This window comes from Bos javanicus, chromosome 4 (genome assembly GCF_032452875.1).
Source record: "Bos javanicus breed banteng chromosome 4, ARS-OSU_banteng_1.0, whole genome shotgun sequence".
In the NCBI taxonomy this organism is placed as follows: Eukaryota; Metazoa; Chordata; class Mammalia; order Artiodactyla; family Bovidae; genus Bos; species Bos javanicus.
The window spans coordinates 77577612-77595043 of record NC_083871.1 but is presented as its reverse complement, the minus strand read 5'-3'; the positions used below and the strand labels follow the sequence as shown (position 1 = coordinate 77595043).

Below are 17432 nucleotides of genomic sequence, written 5' to 3'. Positions count from 1 at the left end.
GGTCTGCAAACACTGCAGCTCCTGCACTGACTTTAAATGACTTGAGTGTGGGTCATGTCGGCATGTGAACGGGCTTCGCCTCACAAATGGCTACGAATCAGAGACATGGAGCATCACAGGCACGAGGCCATAGCCTGCAGGCGCCCAGAGCCTGGCCATCAGCCCCACCTGCGGGGAGAAACCAGGGCAGTGAGCCGACGCGGGTTCTGGGACAGAACAAGACACAGGGGGAGGCCCTGGTTTCACGTCTCCGTAACCAAGAAAGGAGCTTGCTTGAGAATCAAGCAGCCTCGTTTAACATTCTCAAGTGTGGGAGGGAGGGAGGCAAGAACTGTCATCCGGTTTTAGCTGCCACCCCTGCCTGCTCTGAAAGGCTGCTTGGGCGTGTCTGATGCGGATCCCGGCTCAGGCGAGGAGAGAGCGGTGGCTGGGAATCAAGGGGCATGTCTGCGTCAGCCTGCCTGGGAGGTGAAGACTCAGGCCATGGGCTCTGGCGAGGTGACAGGCATCCCTGGGGGGACCCCTCTTGTCCCAAGTGGCCCCCACAGAAACCATGCCTTGTGATACAGCCTGTGTGAGTGTCCCAGGGCAGCCGTAACAAAGCCCACATATGGTAGGCTTGCAACAAGGTATCTATCTTCTCTGTCTGGAGGCTGGAAGGCCGACATTGAGGCGCTGCCGGGCTGCACTCCCTCCGGAGCTTCTAGGGAACCTTGCCTGGTGGTCATGTCACCCTGTGTGCCTGTGTCTTTTCTTCTTCTAAGGACACTTGTCACTGGATTTAGGACCCACCTGGATAATTCAGGATCACCTTGTCATCTGCAAAGACCCTTCCTCCAAACAGGCCCTATCTGCAGGTTCTGGGGTTTGGCGAGGACATCGAGGGGCCCTTTCCAGTCCACTCAGAGTTTAGGAGGTGGGCCCTTGATGATGTCCCTCAATCGCCCCAGGGCCTAGCACAGGGTCTGGCATTTAGTGATAAGCACACAAGGCTCTGAGCCTCATTCTAAGACCAGGGAACAGAGGTACCGTGGGGCTCAGGCTAGTGGGACTGAGGCAGAGAGCAGGCCTGGTGACCGCAGCAGCCACACTGCTTCCTCCAGAGGCTCGAGGGAGTGGCACTGGTTCTTCGCAGCAGGTGCACCAGGGTCTTCACATGTCCAAGCAGCGTGCTCACTGCACTACAGTATCATCTCAGACACATGGCACTCGGCGTCATCAATAAAATAAATAACTACACTGAAAACACACCAAACCTCCAGCTCCACGAGTAACAGTGTCTCCACAACACGCAGGCATTGGCTGTACCAATGGTCAGGAGGAAGGCGGAGACAGGCAGAGTCCCGCATCTCAGGAGAAAGTGCACGCCAGGTGAGCAGGGGGCTGTGCTGTCAAGAAAGCTCCAGAGGATATGATGCTCTAAACAAGTCCCCTTTCCCTTCTACAAGTGCTGCAGCATTAGAAATGTGACACCATCCACGGATGATGAAAGCTACTCAAAGGAACCAGGGAAAGAACCAGTGCAGCGCCCGCAATCCCCGGAGGTTTCCACGTGGACCCTGCGCAGTGAGCGGGAGCAGAATTGAGCCACGCTTACGGGCAGCGACAGGTGTCCCTCAGTCCACAGCCAGGGCTGCTCCTTTATAACTCCTTGAGCAGTAGGTGCCTGGCAAAAGCAAACTGGAAAACTAAAAGGTGGCCAGGGCACAAGCTTCCTCCTGGACCAGAAGAGGACCTGGGCTGACCACGGGGCCTGGGCACATGACCGGCCACCTGGGCCACCTGAGCAAGGCTGGCAGAGACGGCGACACCCCGGTCTCTCTGCTGGCCCAGTGCAGCCTCTCACAAACACCACCACACTGCTACCAGCTCTCCTCCCCTGCCTGCCCCCACCAGGGCACCTTTCGGTTGATAAGACAGAGAAGGAGGGAACAGGAGGCCTCCGGGTCTGGGGTCTGGATCCACCCTGAGCAAGCCCTTCACCCTGAGTGTCAGCATCCTGGTTTGTAAAACAGGCTTGCCGAGATGAAACAGCATTGCCAGGCATCTCAGAGAGCCAGGCCAGAGTGCCTGTACGCAATACATGGAGGCCTGAACTACAAGGAGTTAAGGCCCTGGCCACAAGCCACATCTGTGTTCAGATGTAACTTGTATAAAACACACAAGATGACATGGCTCTGGAACAGGTGTGAAGAAGTCAGTGTCACCTCTTGTGACAAACACCCTAAAGAGTGAGCTACCTGGTAACAACCTCATTTTCACTGAAGTAATGTCAAGTAAAGGGAATCCTCGGTATCCTGATTACAACCCTGACAGACCACGTGGGCTGTAAACAGACGCTGTGAACCTTCAGAGTCCAGCAACGAGGTCAGTCTTTCCATCCCAGGCACAGGCTCGGGTTTACAGGGCTGAAGATAGCAGAAGTGCCCCTCAGAGGGAGACCAGCACAGCAGCTAACTGCTGGGACTGCTCTGGACAGTCCATCAACCCCACACAGGTGACGTCAGGCCTGGTGCCCATGGATAACAGGGCACCCAAGATCACGAGTCTACATTTCTGGGACCACTTGAGCCATCACAGCAGCACCTGTGGAGGGTAGCCTGCCAGCTGCTGGCTCCCACTGGCTACTGGCATGACCTCGGTAGGCAGGGGGATAATGAAACCCTGGCTTTCTACCTCCAGCAACCATGCGAAGTCCAGATGAGACCATGACCATGAAGGCATTCTGCAAATGGAGGAACTGGTGATAAGAACATGGGCCATAGTTTGGGGAACGGCACTGCAAGTGGGGAGGCACAGGGGTGAAGAGATGAGGGACTGAGCCCAGGGCAATAAGGGGGGAAATCATCACAACTGTCACACGCTCGTGTTGAGGACGGGGCCTATGCAACAGAGCAAGGTCTAAACAAGACTCTGGCAGACCTGGCCAGCGCTCTGCCACCAGTGTCCCTGCCACACAGAGGGGCTGCGTGCGCCCATGCGTCCCAAGCACGCCAAGACCTCCAGCCGACCCAGCACTGGGGGTTCCTCTCTGTTCCATCCGGCATGGGTGTCTGCGAGCTGAGAGAAGCCAAACAGAACCCCATGGGCCTGCCAGTTAGGACCAAACAGGCAGGCCCAGGGGCATCTATTTTCCAGAGACAAGTAGATCTTGATGAAACTGTACATAAAGAACATTTCTATATAGAATTCTGAGGCTTTTCTTTGTCCAAAGACTTAATATTTTTCTTTTCATCTTTACCCCTTTCACCACGCCCCAGGTTAAGCACCTCAGGAGGAGGGAAAAGAATGAACCCAAATATACAGTCTCCCTTTGGTGGAGGAAGCTTCCCTGCATGCTGCCCACTGAACAGGTGCAAGGCTCTTATGAAGGAAGAATGTAGTAACTGGAACACAATCCCCTTAGTTTGGATCCCACACCCTTGGTTAGCTTAGCCAGTTGAGACCCCCTTTATCAAATAAGGCTGTCTGAGTTTATTAACTCTGCACCTCCAGACTGGCATTCATGTAAATGATCTGCCTTTTAATTTTTAACTTATTTGGTTTTGCCTTTTAGATATAACTGAATCCCTGGAGAGAGAGGCCTCTGAGACTGAAGAGACACATCCAGTGTGAGCAGCACAGTCACACTCTGGGGATGGTGCCCCGCCACGACCTCCTCCATGGTCACCGTGTGTGGTCTGTGTGTGGGCAGGAGAAGAGACTGCACTCAAGGGCCCCTGAGTTTCTCACTGATAGGGGCTCCACCTCAAGAAGTCAAGCACTGGGACCCCAGGGGCCAAGGCTGCAGATGCAGCAGTGAGTCAGCAGAAGCCCACAAAGGTGCCTTCTGAGCTACGTGGGAAACAATGGGGCAACTCCCCCGCTGCAGCAATCAACATGCTCACAGCCTCACAACCCACACTCACCAAGACGCACTTCCCAGGTTCGAGGCTCCAGAGGGAGCTCTCGGTGTTGATCTTGTGGGTGAACTTCCCTTCCATGAGGACACGCTCCCCATTTTCCTCCAGCACAGCCACCCGGATGGAGCTGCTGCTGAGGGTCACCGAGACCTGGAACAGAGTGAAAGAGAATCACCTTGTGCTCCAAGACAGGAAGGAACAGTGGTTTCCAAGGCACCTGGCTGCACACGGTAGGAGAACAGGATGCAAGACCATGCCAAGTGTCACCAGGTCCACTGAACCAAGAAAATAATACCAATTCATACATGAAGGAGACTGTGTCGTCATGTCCTTCAAGAGAACGCACTTACAGTTTCAATACGCCTAACAGTAACGGGGGTGCTTTGTGGGAGCAGAATCTCCTCTCCAGTTAGGGGAGACCAACTCCCTGGACGGAAGGCAAGCAGGGCCAGTGTAGCAGGCGGCTACTCTCCCCAGGCCCACCTTGCTGTCTGGGGTCCGGAGCAGTCCCACCCCAGAGGACATGCCCGGGGGCCAGAGCAGCCAGCTCCTCTTCCCTCCAGGAGCTGCTGTGCCGGCTATGGCCACAGCTCGGCTTTCACCCTGGAGGGTGAGGCCAGATCCTCTGGTTTTACATTTTGTCTCTCTTCTCCCATATACTCATTCGCTGGATCTCTGCTCTCACACATCTGTCTTCACACCTGTGCTGGAGCTGCTGGACTAGGGGCTTTGCTTCACGCGTGGATCCCAGCAAGCAGCATCCCAAGTACATTCAGATCAGTAAATAGTCCAGGAAAGAAAACAGAACTACAGGGATTTCCCCACCACCTCCACCACCCCTTTTTCTTTAAAATTTTAAATTCTGTGTTTTATAATGCAAAAATCTTTTTATAATAGTATTTACACAATGTATTCATTACATGAACAGAGGCTGGCTAACTTAGACCTTTCTCACCAGAGCGTGGGGTCAGTCAAGGTGTCAAAACAGTTTGGAGGTGGCCCTCCCATGTCACCTGGTAAGTGCTTATTAAATGCTTACAAAGCACTTGGAAAGATTCCCTCAGTGTCACAGAATTTTCGAAATGGAGTTTACACACACGTTGATGGAATCTGATACTATAACCTACCTGAATTTTAAATAACCATAAATGAGTGATGGAAAGGAAAACGATGTCTGCACACACCATACCCACAGGCCGGCCGAGTCAGGCCCTGTAAGCCCCAGCTCCACTTACACTCAACTTCTGGGAGAATTACCACTTTCTCGACTGATCCTGCTACGGCACAGGCACAACTCACTTCACTCCCAGCTGCCCAACAGCAGCCCACCTCACTCCTAGATGGGTCCAGACAATCACTGGCCAAATTGTGTCCCTGACCATGAACTCAGATGTGCGAAGAACACTTGATAGAGTGGGCCAAGGCTCCATCAGTTGGCCTCCCAGGAACAAGCTCGCTTTAACAAATGAAATTCTCCAGCCAGCTTCACCTAACAGGATAATTTCCAAATCTGGGTGAGCTTCCACAACACTTGTCTCTTGTACAAAGGGGATGCACCCAGGCACCAAGGGAAACCAGGCAGGAGACACTTCCAAGAGCTCCAGTCCAAGGCGTCACTCTGAGAACAGGTGGTCATCCTCTGACCCACAGAGATGAGAGGAACAAAACACAAACAGAAAAACCCCGGACAGCACAAGGTAAGTAGGGAGAGGCCGGGACAGACAAGCTTTTGACAGCTCTATGGAGAGGAAGGAGAAGTGTGTGGGGACAGACACCACAGAACAGGGACAAGCACAGCTGCGTGGGGCCTCCGGCTGGCAGTCAGCAAGTACGGAGAGTGGAGGCAGAGCAGCTGAGTCAGTCCACAGGGCAGCTGGGCCAGCAAAGCCCTATCAGGAGAGACTGGAACCCACTGTGTGCCAGAGCAACAGGCAGCCCAGCTCCAGAAAACCTGGCCAGCAGCTGAGGGGACTGGGTGGACACTGGCCCAGTACACCATAAGGCAAAGCCAACCACCAGTCAAGCCCTCAGCTGTGAGCAGTGATGGGAGGAGCAGATCTCAGACACGTAAAGGAGAAAACCATCATCATTCCACACTCAAAAGAACGAGGACCATATATTTTTTAAATAAAAAAACTAATAGGGAACTAAGGATTGTATCCTATGAGAAAAAGCAGCAGCCCCCAAAGACAGACTTAGGTTAACAACAACAAAAAAGGTAAAGACTATAGAGCTACCTAAGAAAAAAGGCAATTTTAAAATATGTCCAATTTATATTCTGAGAGACCTGAGAAGATACTGCATCTGCAGAACCAGAATAAAACATGAAAACAGAACTAGACAAAACAAACAAAAGATACTTAGAAAAAAATAGAGTGCAAATAAAATTTTCAACAGAAAGGAAAGATAAAATAAAAAAACTGGAAGATAAAATAAAAAAACTCAAGGTAGAATAAGAAACCAACCCAGGCAATCAGTTTGGCATCCCAGAAACTATGACAAGACAACGACCAGTGCTTAAGAAAAACATGTCTTCAGTTTGAAAGAACCCACTGAGGGCTGAACAGAAGGAATGAAAGATGACAATTCATATTGCTATTTAGAATAAGTTCCAAAAAGTTCTATGTAACAGGGGAAACGTTTACGCACAAAGAACCAGAATGGAAGAGATTACTACAATCAGTAACAGTGGATGTAAGAAAACAAAAGAATGACACCTACAATCATGCTGGGGGAGTCTGCTTATTTGTTTTTGCCACACAACGCAGCTTGCTGGATCTCAGTTCCCCTCCCAGGGACTGAACCTGGACCACAGCAGCAAAAGACCAGGGAACTCTCTTCTTTAAAGTTAGAATTCCATATAAACTCAAATCACAAAATAAGTGAAAGGTTAAAATAACTGCATTTCTTCTGCTTTATTGACTACGCCAAACCCTTTGACTGTGTGGAAAATTCTTCAAGAGATGGGAATACCAGATCATCTGACCTGCCTCCTGAGAAATCTGTATGCAGGTCAAGAAGCAACAGTGGGAACTGGACATGGAACAACAGACTGGTTCCAAATAGGAAAAGGAGTACGTCAAGGTTGTATATTGTGACCCTGCTTATTTAACTTATAGGCAGGGTACATCATGCGAAATGCCGGGCTGGATGAAGCACAAGCTGGAATCAAGATTGCCGGGAGAAATATCAATAACCTCAGATATGCAGATATCACCACACTTATGGCAGAAAGCGAAGAACTAAAGAGCCTCTTGATTAAAGTGAAAGAAGAGAGTGAAAAAGTTGGCTTAAAACATTCAGAAATGTTTCAACATTCAGAAAACTAAGATCATGGCAACCAGTCCCATCACTTCATGGCAAATAGATGGGGAAACAATGCAAACAGTGAGAGACTATTTTGGGGGCTCCAAAATCACTGCATATGGTGACTGCAGCCATGAAATTAAAAGACGTTTGCTCCTTGGAAGAAAAGCTATGACCAACCTAGACAGCATATTAAAAAGTAGAGACATTACTTTGCCAACAAAGGTCCATCTAGTCAAAGCTATGGTTTTTCCAGTAGTCATGTATGGATGTGAGAACTGGACCATAAACAAAGCTGAGCACCAAAGAATTGATGCTTTTGAACTGTGGTGTTGGAGAAGACACTTCAGAGTCCCCTGGACTGCAAGGAGATCCAACCAGTCCATCCTAAAGGAAATTCGTCCTGAATATTCATTAGAAGGACTGATGCTGCAGCTGAAACTCTAATACTTTGGCCACCTGGTGCAAAGAACTGACTCACTGGAAAAGATCCTGATGCTGGGAAAGATTGAAGGCAGGAGGAGAAGGGGACGACAGAGGATGAGATGGTTAGACGGCATCACCAACTCGATAGACATGAATTTGAGTAAGCTCTGGGAGTTGGTGATGGACAGGGAAGCCTGGCATGCTGCAGTCCATGGGGTCACAAAGAGTCGGCCACGACTGAGCGACTGAACTAAACTGAACTGAAGACGCTCAGGAGCACTGTATTTATTACCACACCATCATTCTGAGAAAGTTACTTGAGGCTGTAACATAACAAAATGAGGATGAAACTAAAACAGAGGAAGATCCTGGGTGAAGGAGGGTCAAAGAGTACAAATAAGTACAAATAAGTAGTACAAGTACTACTTATAAAATGAGTAAGTTCTGGGAATCTAAAGTATAGCGTGGTGACTATAATTGACAATACTTGTACATTTAAAAGTTGCTAAGACAGGAGAACTAAGTTCTCATCACAAGAAAAAAACTGTGACTATGTGAGGTGGTAATCTTAACTAAACTTATGGTGGAACTTATTTTGCTACATATATGTATATATATATACACATACACATTTCAAGTATTTATGCTGCACACCTGAACCTACTACAATGATATATGTCAATTACATCTCAATAAAAATAAAGGGGGAGGGGGTAAGGAGGAAGGCCCAGAAAGGATCTAAAACACAGTGAATTTAATCTAGAAGTGAGGTTAAAAAAAAGTTCTAGGATGCAAGCTATATAATATTGAACTAGAAAATAATCAGTCCAAATGGGAGTCATGGGTGAAATGGTCTGCAGAGAATGATTTCTAGACAATACAGATTACCAGTGAGAATCTGGGTAATTCTGAGTTTATGATGATAGTGTACTATTTTTGACAAGAAAAAAAAGCAAGACATGAAGAAACTCCAGAAAAACAAAAAACTATTCAAGAAACTCCTGATCCAAAGGGACGTAGTGAAAGTGGAGTAAGTACCATCAAAACAGCCTGACCAGAGTAAAACCAGAGACTGGAGCCCCGAGTGGAAGGGGCAGTGGGCTCAGGCACACACACTCTCGGGGTCCTGATAGATGAAGCTGGACATCAGGGGAAATTCTAGGTCCCCTGAGACTTCCCTGGGCAGCCACCTGCTGGCTGGCAGGCTCAGCTCAGTAAGGCGCGCTCAGTAAGGCGCGGGCAGCAGGGCAGCAAACAAGAGACCAGAGCCTCCCTGGAAGGGCCAATGTGGGCAATGCGAGTGTATCGCCTGTAGGGTCATGATGGTATCAAGTCATATTTGACAAGATACACATAGAAAACATCTGGCAGGACATCCCTGGTGGTTCAGTGGTTAAGGTTCGCTTCCAATGGAGGGGGTGCAGGTTATTCTTGGTCAGGGAACCAAGATTCCACATGTCTTGTGGCCAAAAAATCAAAACATAAAAACAGAAGCAACACTGTAACAAATACAATAAAAAAATTTTTAATGGCCCACATCAAAAATCTTTAAAAAAAAAAGAAAAAGGAAAGAAAGAAAGAAAACACCTGCCAAAAGATCCCAGAAACCAGGAATGTGATTTCTGAGTTTGGGGTGGGGGCTGGAATAGGATAAAAAGACAGAAGCAGGAGAGAAACTTTTCATTGTACATTTTTATTGTTTTAAACAGGTAAGTGTCCTATGCATTCAAGCAAAAAAAATTTTTTTTAATAGATAAATGCAACCTATTAGCCTTTTCTGCTATGGAAGTTTCCTATAATAAAAGTCTTCCTACATTTTTTTCTAAACGCCTTCTAAGAAGGGAACACTGTGTTGCAGAGCTTTTTAGCACAAATTCCAACAGCTGCATTGAGCTCTGGGGCACAGCATCACTGTACAAGACATGCCAAGGGGTCTTGGTGCTCTTCTGGAAGGTTCCCATAGTGAGGCTAGAGATGACATGCAGCATGGTCATGAGCCCACCAGCCCACAGGACTTCATTAGTCAATATAGACCATGCACCATCTCCGAGAGGAAAGAGAATATTGCAAAGGAAATTAATTCACTTGTCACTCACTGTCATCCAGTCAGGACTGTGCACAACAATATCATGATATTTTCCACTCAGAAGATGACTGATCAAACAGAGAAGGGGGTGGGAGCGGGGTCCCGCTCTCTGTTCCGCCACCATCTCACCAGACAGTGTAGGGCCTTAGCAGTTCACATCTCCAGGAAAGTTTTCTCATGTGCCAAGTGAGAGGTTAGACTAAAAATCTCTGGAGTTCAATTTTCCATCATTAAAATCCTATGATTCAATCAAAGGCCATGTTTACAACCAGCCCCAGCTGGCTTTTGCGATCACACAAAGATCTCCGTCCTGACTGCAAAGTTCCTTCTCCCGACTTCATGGCTACGCTGAGCACAGAATGGGGAACTTGGCTGCTTTTCCTGTGCAGAGCAAAGATCTAACTACATCTCATGAATGAAAGAGACCAAAGCTTCATTTTGAGAAATTTTCCTTTAGATCCACCAGCAAAACAATAGAAATTACAAAAATTTAAAAATGGTTGCATGTAAAATAACAACACTTGAACATAAAGCATAACCCACATGCATTTAGCTGTCCCCCACTACACCTGAGAAGCAAACCCATTTCCACAGAAAAAAAAAATCAAAAAGGAGTAAAGGAGAGGCAGTGTTCTAAGGCCTCAAGCACAAGCTACAGCTGAAGAAGAGGGGGCCCAGGACCGCCCTCCATTAACACTCGGTGCCTGCCACATCTACCTGTTATGCCCAACATGCCTGCCCCCATCACAGAAAGCTACTTACAAACCCAGAACAACTGCGACTTCATCAGCTGAGCTGCTACCATCACAGCTACCACCATGATGGTATCTGAAAGGTGCCACAGACAAAAACCAAAAATAAACACTGCCCACAGGTAGCTGTGACAGGTGCCGCAGGGAACAAATGGAAAGGAGCCAGTCCAGAAAGAAACTGGCAACTCAGAAAAACCCTTAGGCCAGCAAAAGCCAAGAGATACAAAATAAACTTACTCTCAAACTTTAAGTGCTGCTGTTGCTGCTAAGTCGCTTCAGTTGTGTCCGACTCTGTGCGACCCCATAGATGGCATCCCACCAGGCTTCTCCGTCCATGGGATTCTCCAGGCAAGAACACTGGAGTGGGTTGCCATTTCCTTCTCCAATGCATGAAAGTGAAAAGTGAAAGTGAGGTCGCTCAGTCGTGTCTGACTCTTCACGACCCCATGGACTGCAGCCTACCAGGCTCCTCCATCCATGGGATTTTCCAGGCAAGAGTACTGGAGTGGGGTGCCATAAGTGAGGCATAACTAAATCTCTTAGATCACTAAAAACTAGAGCGATCATGAATTTTTAAGAAAAATGCAGAATTTGAAAGTTGCTGAGGAGAGTATGTTAAAAGTTCTCAGCGCGTGCACACACACACACACACACACACACACACACACACACGGAGCTCTATAGTATGGTGAGATGTTAACCAGACGTTGTGGTGATCGTTGCACAACACACAGATATCAAACCATTATCCTAAAACTAACACTGTGTATCAATCATACTTTTTTTTTTAATGTCTTGGGGAAAAAATACTACTGAAAGAGAAAAGAAAATCTAACCACACAGGAGATTAGTGCAAATTAAATCAGCAAGTATCACAACGGGCCAACACTAGATAAATAACTGCCTTACAAAGAATGAGCCTCTTCCAGTCCCAACACCACAAACACTCAGGTTCATCCACACACCCCCGAGTGCAGGGAGTGCTAGCTCCAGAAAAAGCCAGCCTGGACACCCTGACCCTCTCTGTGTTTCCTCCTGTGAACCGCAAAGCCTCAAAGGACTGCTGGAGGAAAGGCCCTAGGGGTGCCTGGCTGCACAGCGCAGGTTAAACAGCCTGTTTACGCTCCACACAGCCTGGAACTGTGCTGGCGCACCTGCCTTGTACCTGAGCCCCACATGTCAGCTCCAGTGCAGTCATCTCATACCAGTCTCAGGGACCGTCACGGGCTCAGTAAATGTCAAATGCAGAAATGAGCAAAACCCAGGGCCATCCTCAGTGAAACCGAGGCCATCTCACCCCAGAGGTCAAGACAAGTGGAGCTGAGAGGCAAGGATGTGCCGGAGGCATGGCGGTCCGTCCCTTAGCACAGTAGGATGAAGGGCAGGCCCCTCACAACACACTGCTGGCGGCAGAGCTTGGACTCATGAGACTGACACCCCAGTGACTAGTGGGCACATCTGAGATGCTGTTTTCAATGAACAGGCTTCCCAGGTAGCCATGGAAGCTCAGCAAGAGCTGTCAGGTGACCTAGGTCTCTTAAGTCAAAATACCTAGTTTGGGGTTTTTGGGAGGTGGGGTTTGCCTTTTGTGGGGAGGCCATGCTGTGCAGCTGGAGGAATCCTAGTTCCCCAATCAGGGATCAAACCTGAGTCGTCAGCAGTAAAAACATGAGTCCTAACCACTGGGTTGCCAGGGAATTCCCCAAAATAACTAGCTTTAGGTTGGGCCTAACAAAAGTCCTTCCAGAGAAAGTTCCCGAAGTTCATGGAGAAGTTAGAAGACACGCTGGATCAGGAAGCTCTAACATTTTTCATTAAGTGTGTAACCAACACTTTTCATAATTTATTTGCCTACATACAAGGTAATCCTACCAAAAAAACATAATGAAAATCAACACCTGACCAACTAAAATTCTAAAGCATGCTGGGCAACACAGCCTGCACTGGCTCTGACCTACAGTGTCAGAGAGGACACGGTCATCAAAAGTAGGATTCTGTGGGGATGACCCCTAGGTACCCAGTATGACCTGGATCCTAAAGTCCATTGGGTCAGGAGGTCACTGAGCCCTAGTGAGATCTCCTGGGCTAGTGGGGAAGGAGAGAAAGGGAGAGATGGGTAGACAGTGCTGCTGCAGCTGACACCATCCCCACGGCGCCCTGACACACACCCACAAGGAGCTGTGAAGACCCAGGGGCTCCAGTCCTGCTCCTGTGTTCCATGCTGCAGGATGAACTGCATTTATCTGACACTGGTAGGAAGTTGCAGTCTTCTAGAGGCTTCCCCAGACCCACCCAGACTGCTGCAGAGGGCAGGTTTATTTTAGGTAAAGCCTGGGTAATCATAAAGGGACCAGGAGGGACCTCAGGATGGAAGTGGGCTAAGGGGAAGGCCTGGAAGGGCTTGCTCACTGCCTAGAGCCTGGATCTGACATGTATCCAGACCAGCAGGAGCCACTTCACACAGTGGTCCTTTCTCTGAAACGTACATGAAACTCAACTTCCGTTTCATATGCTCTGGGACCATCCCTTTTAAAGAAGGCTGCAGTTGTTTCTGCTTTTAAAGTGAGGAGTGGGACACAGGGAAAACAGTATGAGCTTTAGAAGCAGACACACCTGAATCAAACCACGGCTGTACCAGGGCACCCATTCAGTCACTCACTCCTTCTAAAACATTCAGACAGTGCTCACTGTTCCTGGCATAGCAAGAGTGAAGGAGACACATGGTGACTTTTCCATGTCAACTTGGATAACTGAGTAACTTCTCTCGGCCTCAATTTCTCATCTATAAAACATGAAAGATACCACTTACTTTGCAGGTTGTAGTTTCTCATGACAAATGAAATAAGAAAATAGTTTCTAGCATATATAAGAATTTTTTACATTGTGGATTATAGTAACAATGTCCCATTTCACATGAGAGTTTTTTTCTTTAATGTGAAGCCTGCCTACTTACAACGAGCTATAATAATGTTATTCTCAGCAAGGTCCCCAAGTAAACATCTCTATCTCACTAAAAGATTAAATTTCTACTCACTCAAGCTCATTAAGATGGAGAAATCCACTCAAGCTATAAATGTTACAGCTCCACAGACCACAGGACTGTCCACTTATCACAACAGAACCTGTGGTGCTCTGCTTTGCCTCTCAGGACTCCATCTTCTCCAGTGTGAAATGGGTGTAACAATAACTGCCTTGCCTACTCTGTAGTGCTTTTGCAGAAACTAAAGACAATAAATGATATGAGAATACTATAATTAAAAAGAAAAAAAAGCTCAGGTGCTATTCACATAGGAGGCTAAGTTGGGTCTCATACTTGACGTGGTTAAAGAGGGTGGAGACTGGCATGCTGGTGACTGAAGACAAGAAGCAGTTTTGTGCTGGTGGCTAAGCAGCTCCAGTGCAGCCCACAGCCTGAAGCCTTTGCTTCAGGAAAGAAGCTGAGCAGATGAAGCTGGAAGAACCTGGCGGTTACCTGCTTGCCCTTCACCACGTGCTTGGGCACCGGCACCTTGAGCTCTAGGTCAGTGTAGTCCTGGGACCAGGTGTAGTTCTCACGCACAGCACCGTTGTAGCTGTCGGGGTTTCTCTGGAACTGCTCCTGTCTCCTGAGAAAGAACAAGAAGTAAGACGACAGCCCAGGCCCACAAGCAGGGCAGGAAGCCCACAGGGTCCCAGGAACATACTGAATCCAGGTCCTGAGAACGTTCACCTAACCTTGCTTGGTTTTGCGTCTAAAAGTCCCCTTCCCTCTGGCTGATTTCCTTTCTGACCACCCAATTCGGGCCTCAATGGGAAGTCACAGGAACAAAGGGAAAATCCAAGGAGAAGACCCTGTGTAGCACCCTCAAGGTTAGGAAAAATATCTGTCAATGCAGTCCATGGCATAGCCTGGCCCTCCTGGTCTTCACAAAGCTTAGAAACCAGACCAGTCCATAAGCCAAAGAGCCTAATTAATAACATCCTGGGGCTTGTGGGTGCCTGGTTTCCCATAAACTGCTTGGCAGGCCGTATCTTTTTTTAAAAAAAGGCGGGGCGGAGGGGATACCAAAAAACCACTTTAGCCTGTAGCTACTCAACTCCAATTCTAATCCAAACCCAGCCTCCATCTTCCCCTGGTAAATAAATCAAAGCCAAGGCACTGCACTGAACTGCAGACTTTCTTCAGATGTAAGCAGTGTGCTTATGAGACAGCCTAGGAAAGAAACTCCGTCAGCTGAATCTTCTTGTACGTGGATTACCAACCCAGCACAGATGCAAACAGGCATGGCCAGAAGCCGATGTCAAAAATAAAACACAATAAAACAATTGTCACAAAATTTAACTGTTAATAATAGTAAAAACACCACATAAAAATAAGTTGAGAGTCCATCATAGTAAGTTTTTGATCTAAATTAAAAGACAGAAACCTAGTCGAGGAGGAGACAACACCTATGAGCACGCCCATCCCAACAACAGGTACATGCAGCCCCGTTCTCCTGCGCGTGCGGAGCCCGCTGATGCACCTGGAGGGAGAGGCTGATGGGTGGGCTGCCACATTCCTGTGCACGCCCACATGTCTGCAGAGGAAAACACACAAGAGGGTCAAGGGCTGTACCCCATCAGCCTCTCACTTCTGGTCAGGAGGGGCCGCGAGTGGTGGTTAATGAGGATGCACTTTTCAGGTGAACGCTGTAAGCCAAGAACATGTTTCCCTCCTGTGGGTGTGCCTTCTGCACCTTAAATCTGAGGCTGGGCCTCTGCCACAGCCCAGGCTCTCTGGGCTGGTAAACTGGTGGCTGCTGCGGGCGGAACTGTGTCCCCCAAAATGAGTGTGTTAAAGTCCTAGCCCTCGGCACCTCACGCGGAGACACAGTCTATACAGATGTAATCCGTTAGAATGAGGCCATTAGGGTAGGCCCTGACCCAATGCGACAGTGTCCTTAAAGGGAGGGGGCTCTGGACACAAAGACACACGCACAGAGGGACAACGTGAAGAACCTCGGGGAGAAGACAGCCACACGGCAGAGGCGAGCGCTGTGGAGCTGGTGTCTGTGGAGGGCGCTGGCCAGGGAGCATCACAGGGTGGGCAGCTCAGCAGGCACGCACACCTCCCTGCCCCCTGCAACCCTGTATGGACCTGCAGCTTTTCCCCAGCACAGATCAGCAAGCTTCTGGGTGTTTTTAACACTCTAAATCCACATTCTCATTAAATAAAGTTGATTATTTCCCACTGACAGTGTGCATAAAAGAAGTCTCCTGTCACATGCAGGTTCTCCGGGCCCCTGCCCTCACCCTGTCCTCCCAGACCAGCCTACAGCCACACCCCTGTAGCTGCTGGCCAGAACTGGGGTGGGAGGGGGAAGGGGGCGGGGGGAGTGGGAAGGGTGGGAGGAGGAGCATGCGTCAGCAGCCAGGGTGCAGACAGGGAGCAGGCCTCACTGCAGCACCCACGCCTGATGAGCCGGATCAGCCCAGATAACAGGGTTGTGACTGTTAAAGAAAAGGCCCTCTCCAAAGGAGAGGCTCTGCAGGTGCCCACAGCCAGCATCACCTGCACAGGTGGGAAAGGAACTCAGGCCACCTCCCCCCTCCCTCTCTCCAATCCCCTGCTCTGTGGGGGTGGCAGCGTGGGAGTGGGAGAAGTGGTGGGTAAAAGGGGTCACAGCCCCCAAATAAAGGCTTCTGTGCAGGAGGCTGGAGCCCATATAGGGAACAGGTTATAATTCAGCAGGGGGCACTCTCAAGCCCCTTTCCAGGTTCCCAGGGTTTGGGGCGGGCGGATGGGTAGATTCCCTACTATGTGGAGACAGGTGCTGGCCAGCACTCACCAGCTTCCCGGAGCCAGAAAAGAGCTGCTTCCACCCTGGAACATCCTGCCTCCACTCACTCACACCTGTCCCTCATGCTCTAAGGCAAAGGCCACCTCTCCTGGGTGTTCAGTGGTACACAGGTGTGACAGCTCCTCACCCACCTGTAGATGCCACTGTCCACGTACCCAGGGGAGAGGCCAGGGCTTGTGCATGAGGAATGTGGTGTGCGTGTGTACATGTGAGTGAGTATGTGCTGTGAGCACGTGTGTGGTGTGTACCTGTGTGTGGAGTACACAGTGTGTGTGTGTGTGGAGTACACAGTACACAGTGTGTGAGCACTTCCATGTGCATGTGTGCGTGTGTGATGTGAACATGTGGTGTGAGCATGTTCGTGCTGTGTGTGCGTGCAAGCCTGTGGGGGCGGTGTACATGGTGTAGACAGTACGTGTGTATGTACATTAGCAGACAGTAGTTCATCCTCTCCCTTTGCAGAGCAGCCCCATCTCGTGTTGATTTCCTGCTCTCCTCACTGATCCTACCATATCCCACACCTGGAGCTCGTGCCCCGCAATGAGAGAAGCCACCACGATGAGAAGCCTGCGCACCACAACTAAAGAGTAGCCTCCACTCGCTGCCACTCGATAAAAGCCCGTGCAGCCAAAAATAATAAATAAAGGTATAACAGAATGAGATAATCACCACTGTGTAACCTACAATGGAAACACTGAGTCTGGGCAGCATTCCTTGACGGATGCTGAGCTCTAGGTGAGAGGTGGATGGGAGTCTGCTCACAGAAGGACCGGAAAATCCTGCTGTGTCCACAACAGCAAGATACCAGGCACCTCCTGAGGGAACCTCACCTCTGTGGTAGTCCTGCCCTAATGCTGAGCCTTAAATCTGCTCCACACCATAGGTCTAACCACCAGACCACAGATAGCAGAAGCGGCAGAGAACGTATCCATCAAAACCACCAACATAAAACCTGCCAAGTCCAGCATCTGGGAAATTACAATAGACAAAGTTCTAAGTTTCTTTACAAACAAATGGTTACAAAGGGCATCATAAAATGAAAAAAAAAAAAAAAAGAAGAGGAATTATTATAAATTAAGAGACTTAGAAGATACAGCAACCAAATGTAACGTTTGGACTTGCTGGACAGGTATTTTGAAAA

General features: G+C 48.9%; 1 protein-coding gene and 1 long non-coding RNA gene across 3 annotated transcripts in view; one reads left to right on the top strand and one right to left on the bottom strand.

Annotated features, from left to right (window-relative positions):
- NUDCD3 (NudC domain containing 3) overlaps nucleotides 1-17432 on the bottom strand; it is a 70529-nt gene that overhangs the window by 10656 nt on the left and 42441 nt on the right. For both annotated transcript variants that reach the window (XM_061414442.1, XM_061414443.1), the window contains exons 3-4: nucleotides 13945-14077; nucleotides 3909-4052 (exon numbers count right to left, since the gene is read on the bottom strand). In XM_061414442.1, the coding sequence (XP_061270426.1) occupies nucleotides 3909-4052; nucleotides 13945-14077 (277 nt within the window). The remainder of the gene's footprint in view (nucleotides 1-3908; nucleotides 4053-13944; nucleotides 14078-17432) is intronic.
- On the top strand, nucleotides 15814-16956 carry LOC133246297 (uncharacterized). Its single transcript, XR_009736000.1, has 2 exons — nucleotides 15814-16010; nucleotides 16754-16956. It is a non-coding gene; the product is annotated as an uncharacterized LOC133246297 (long non-coding RNA).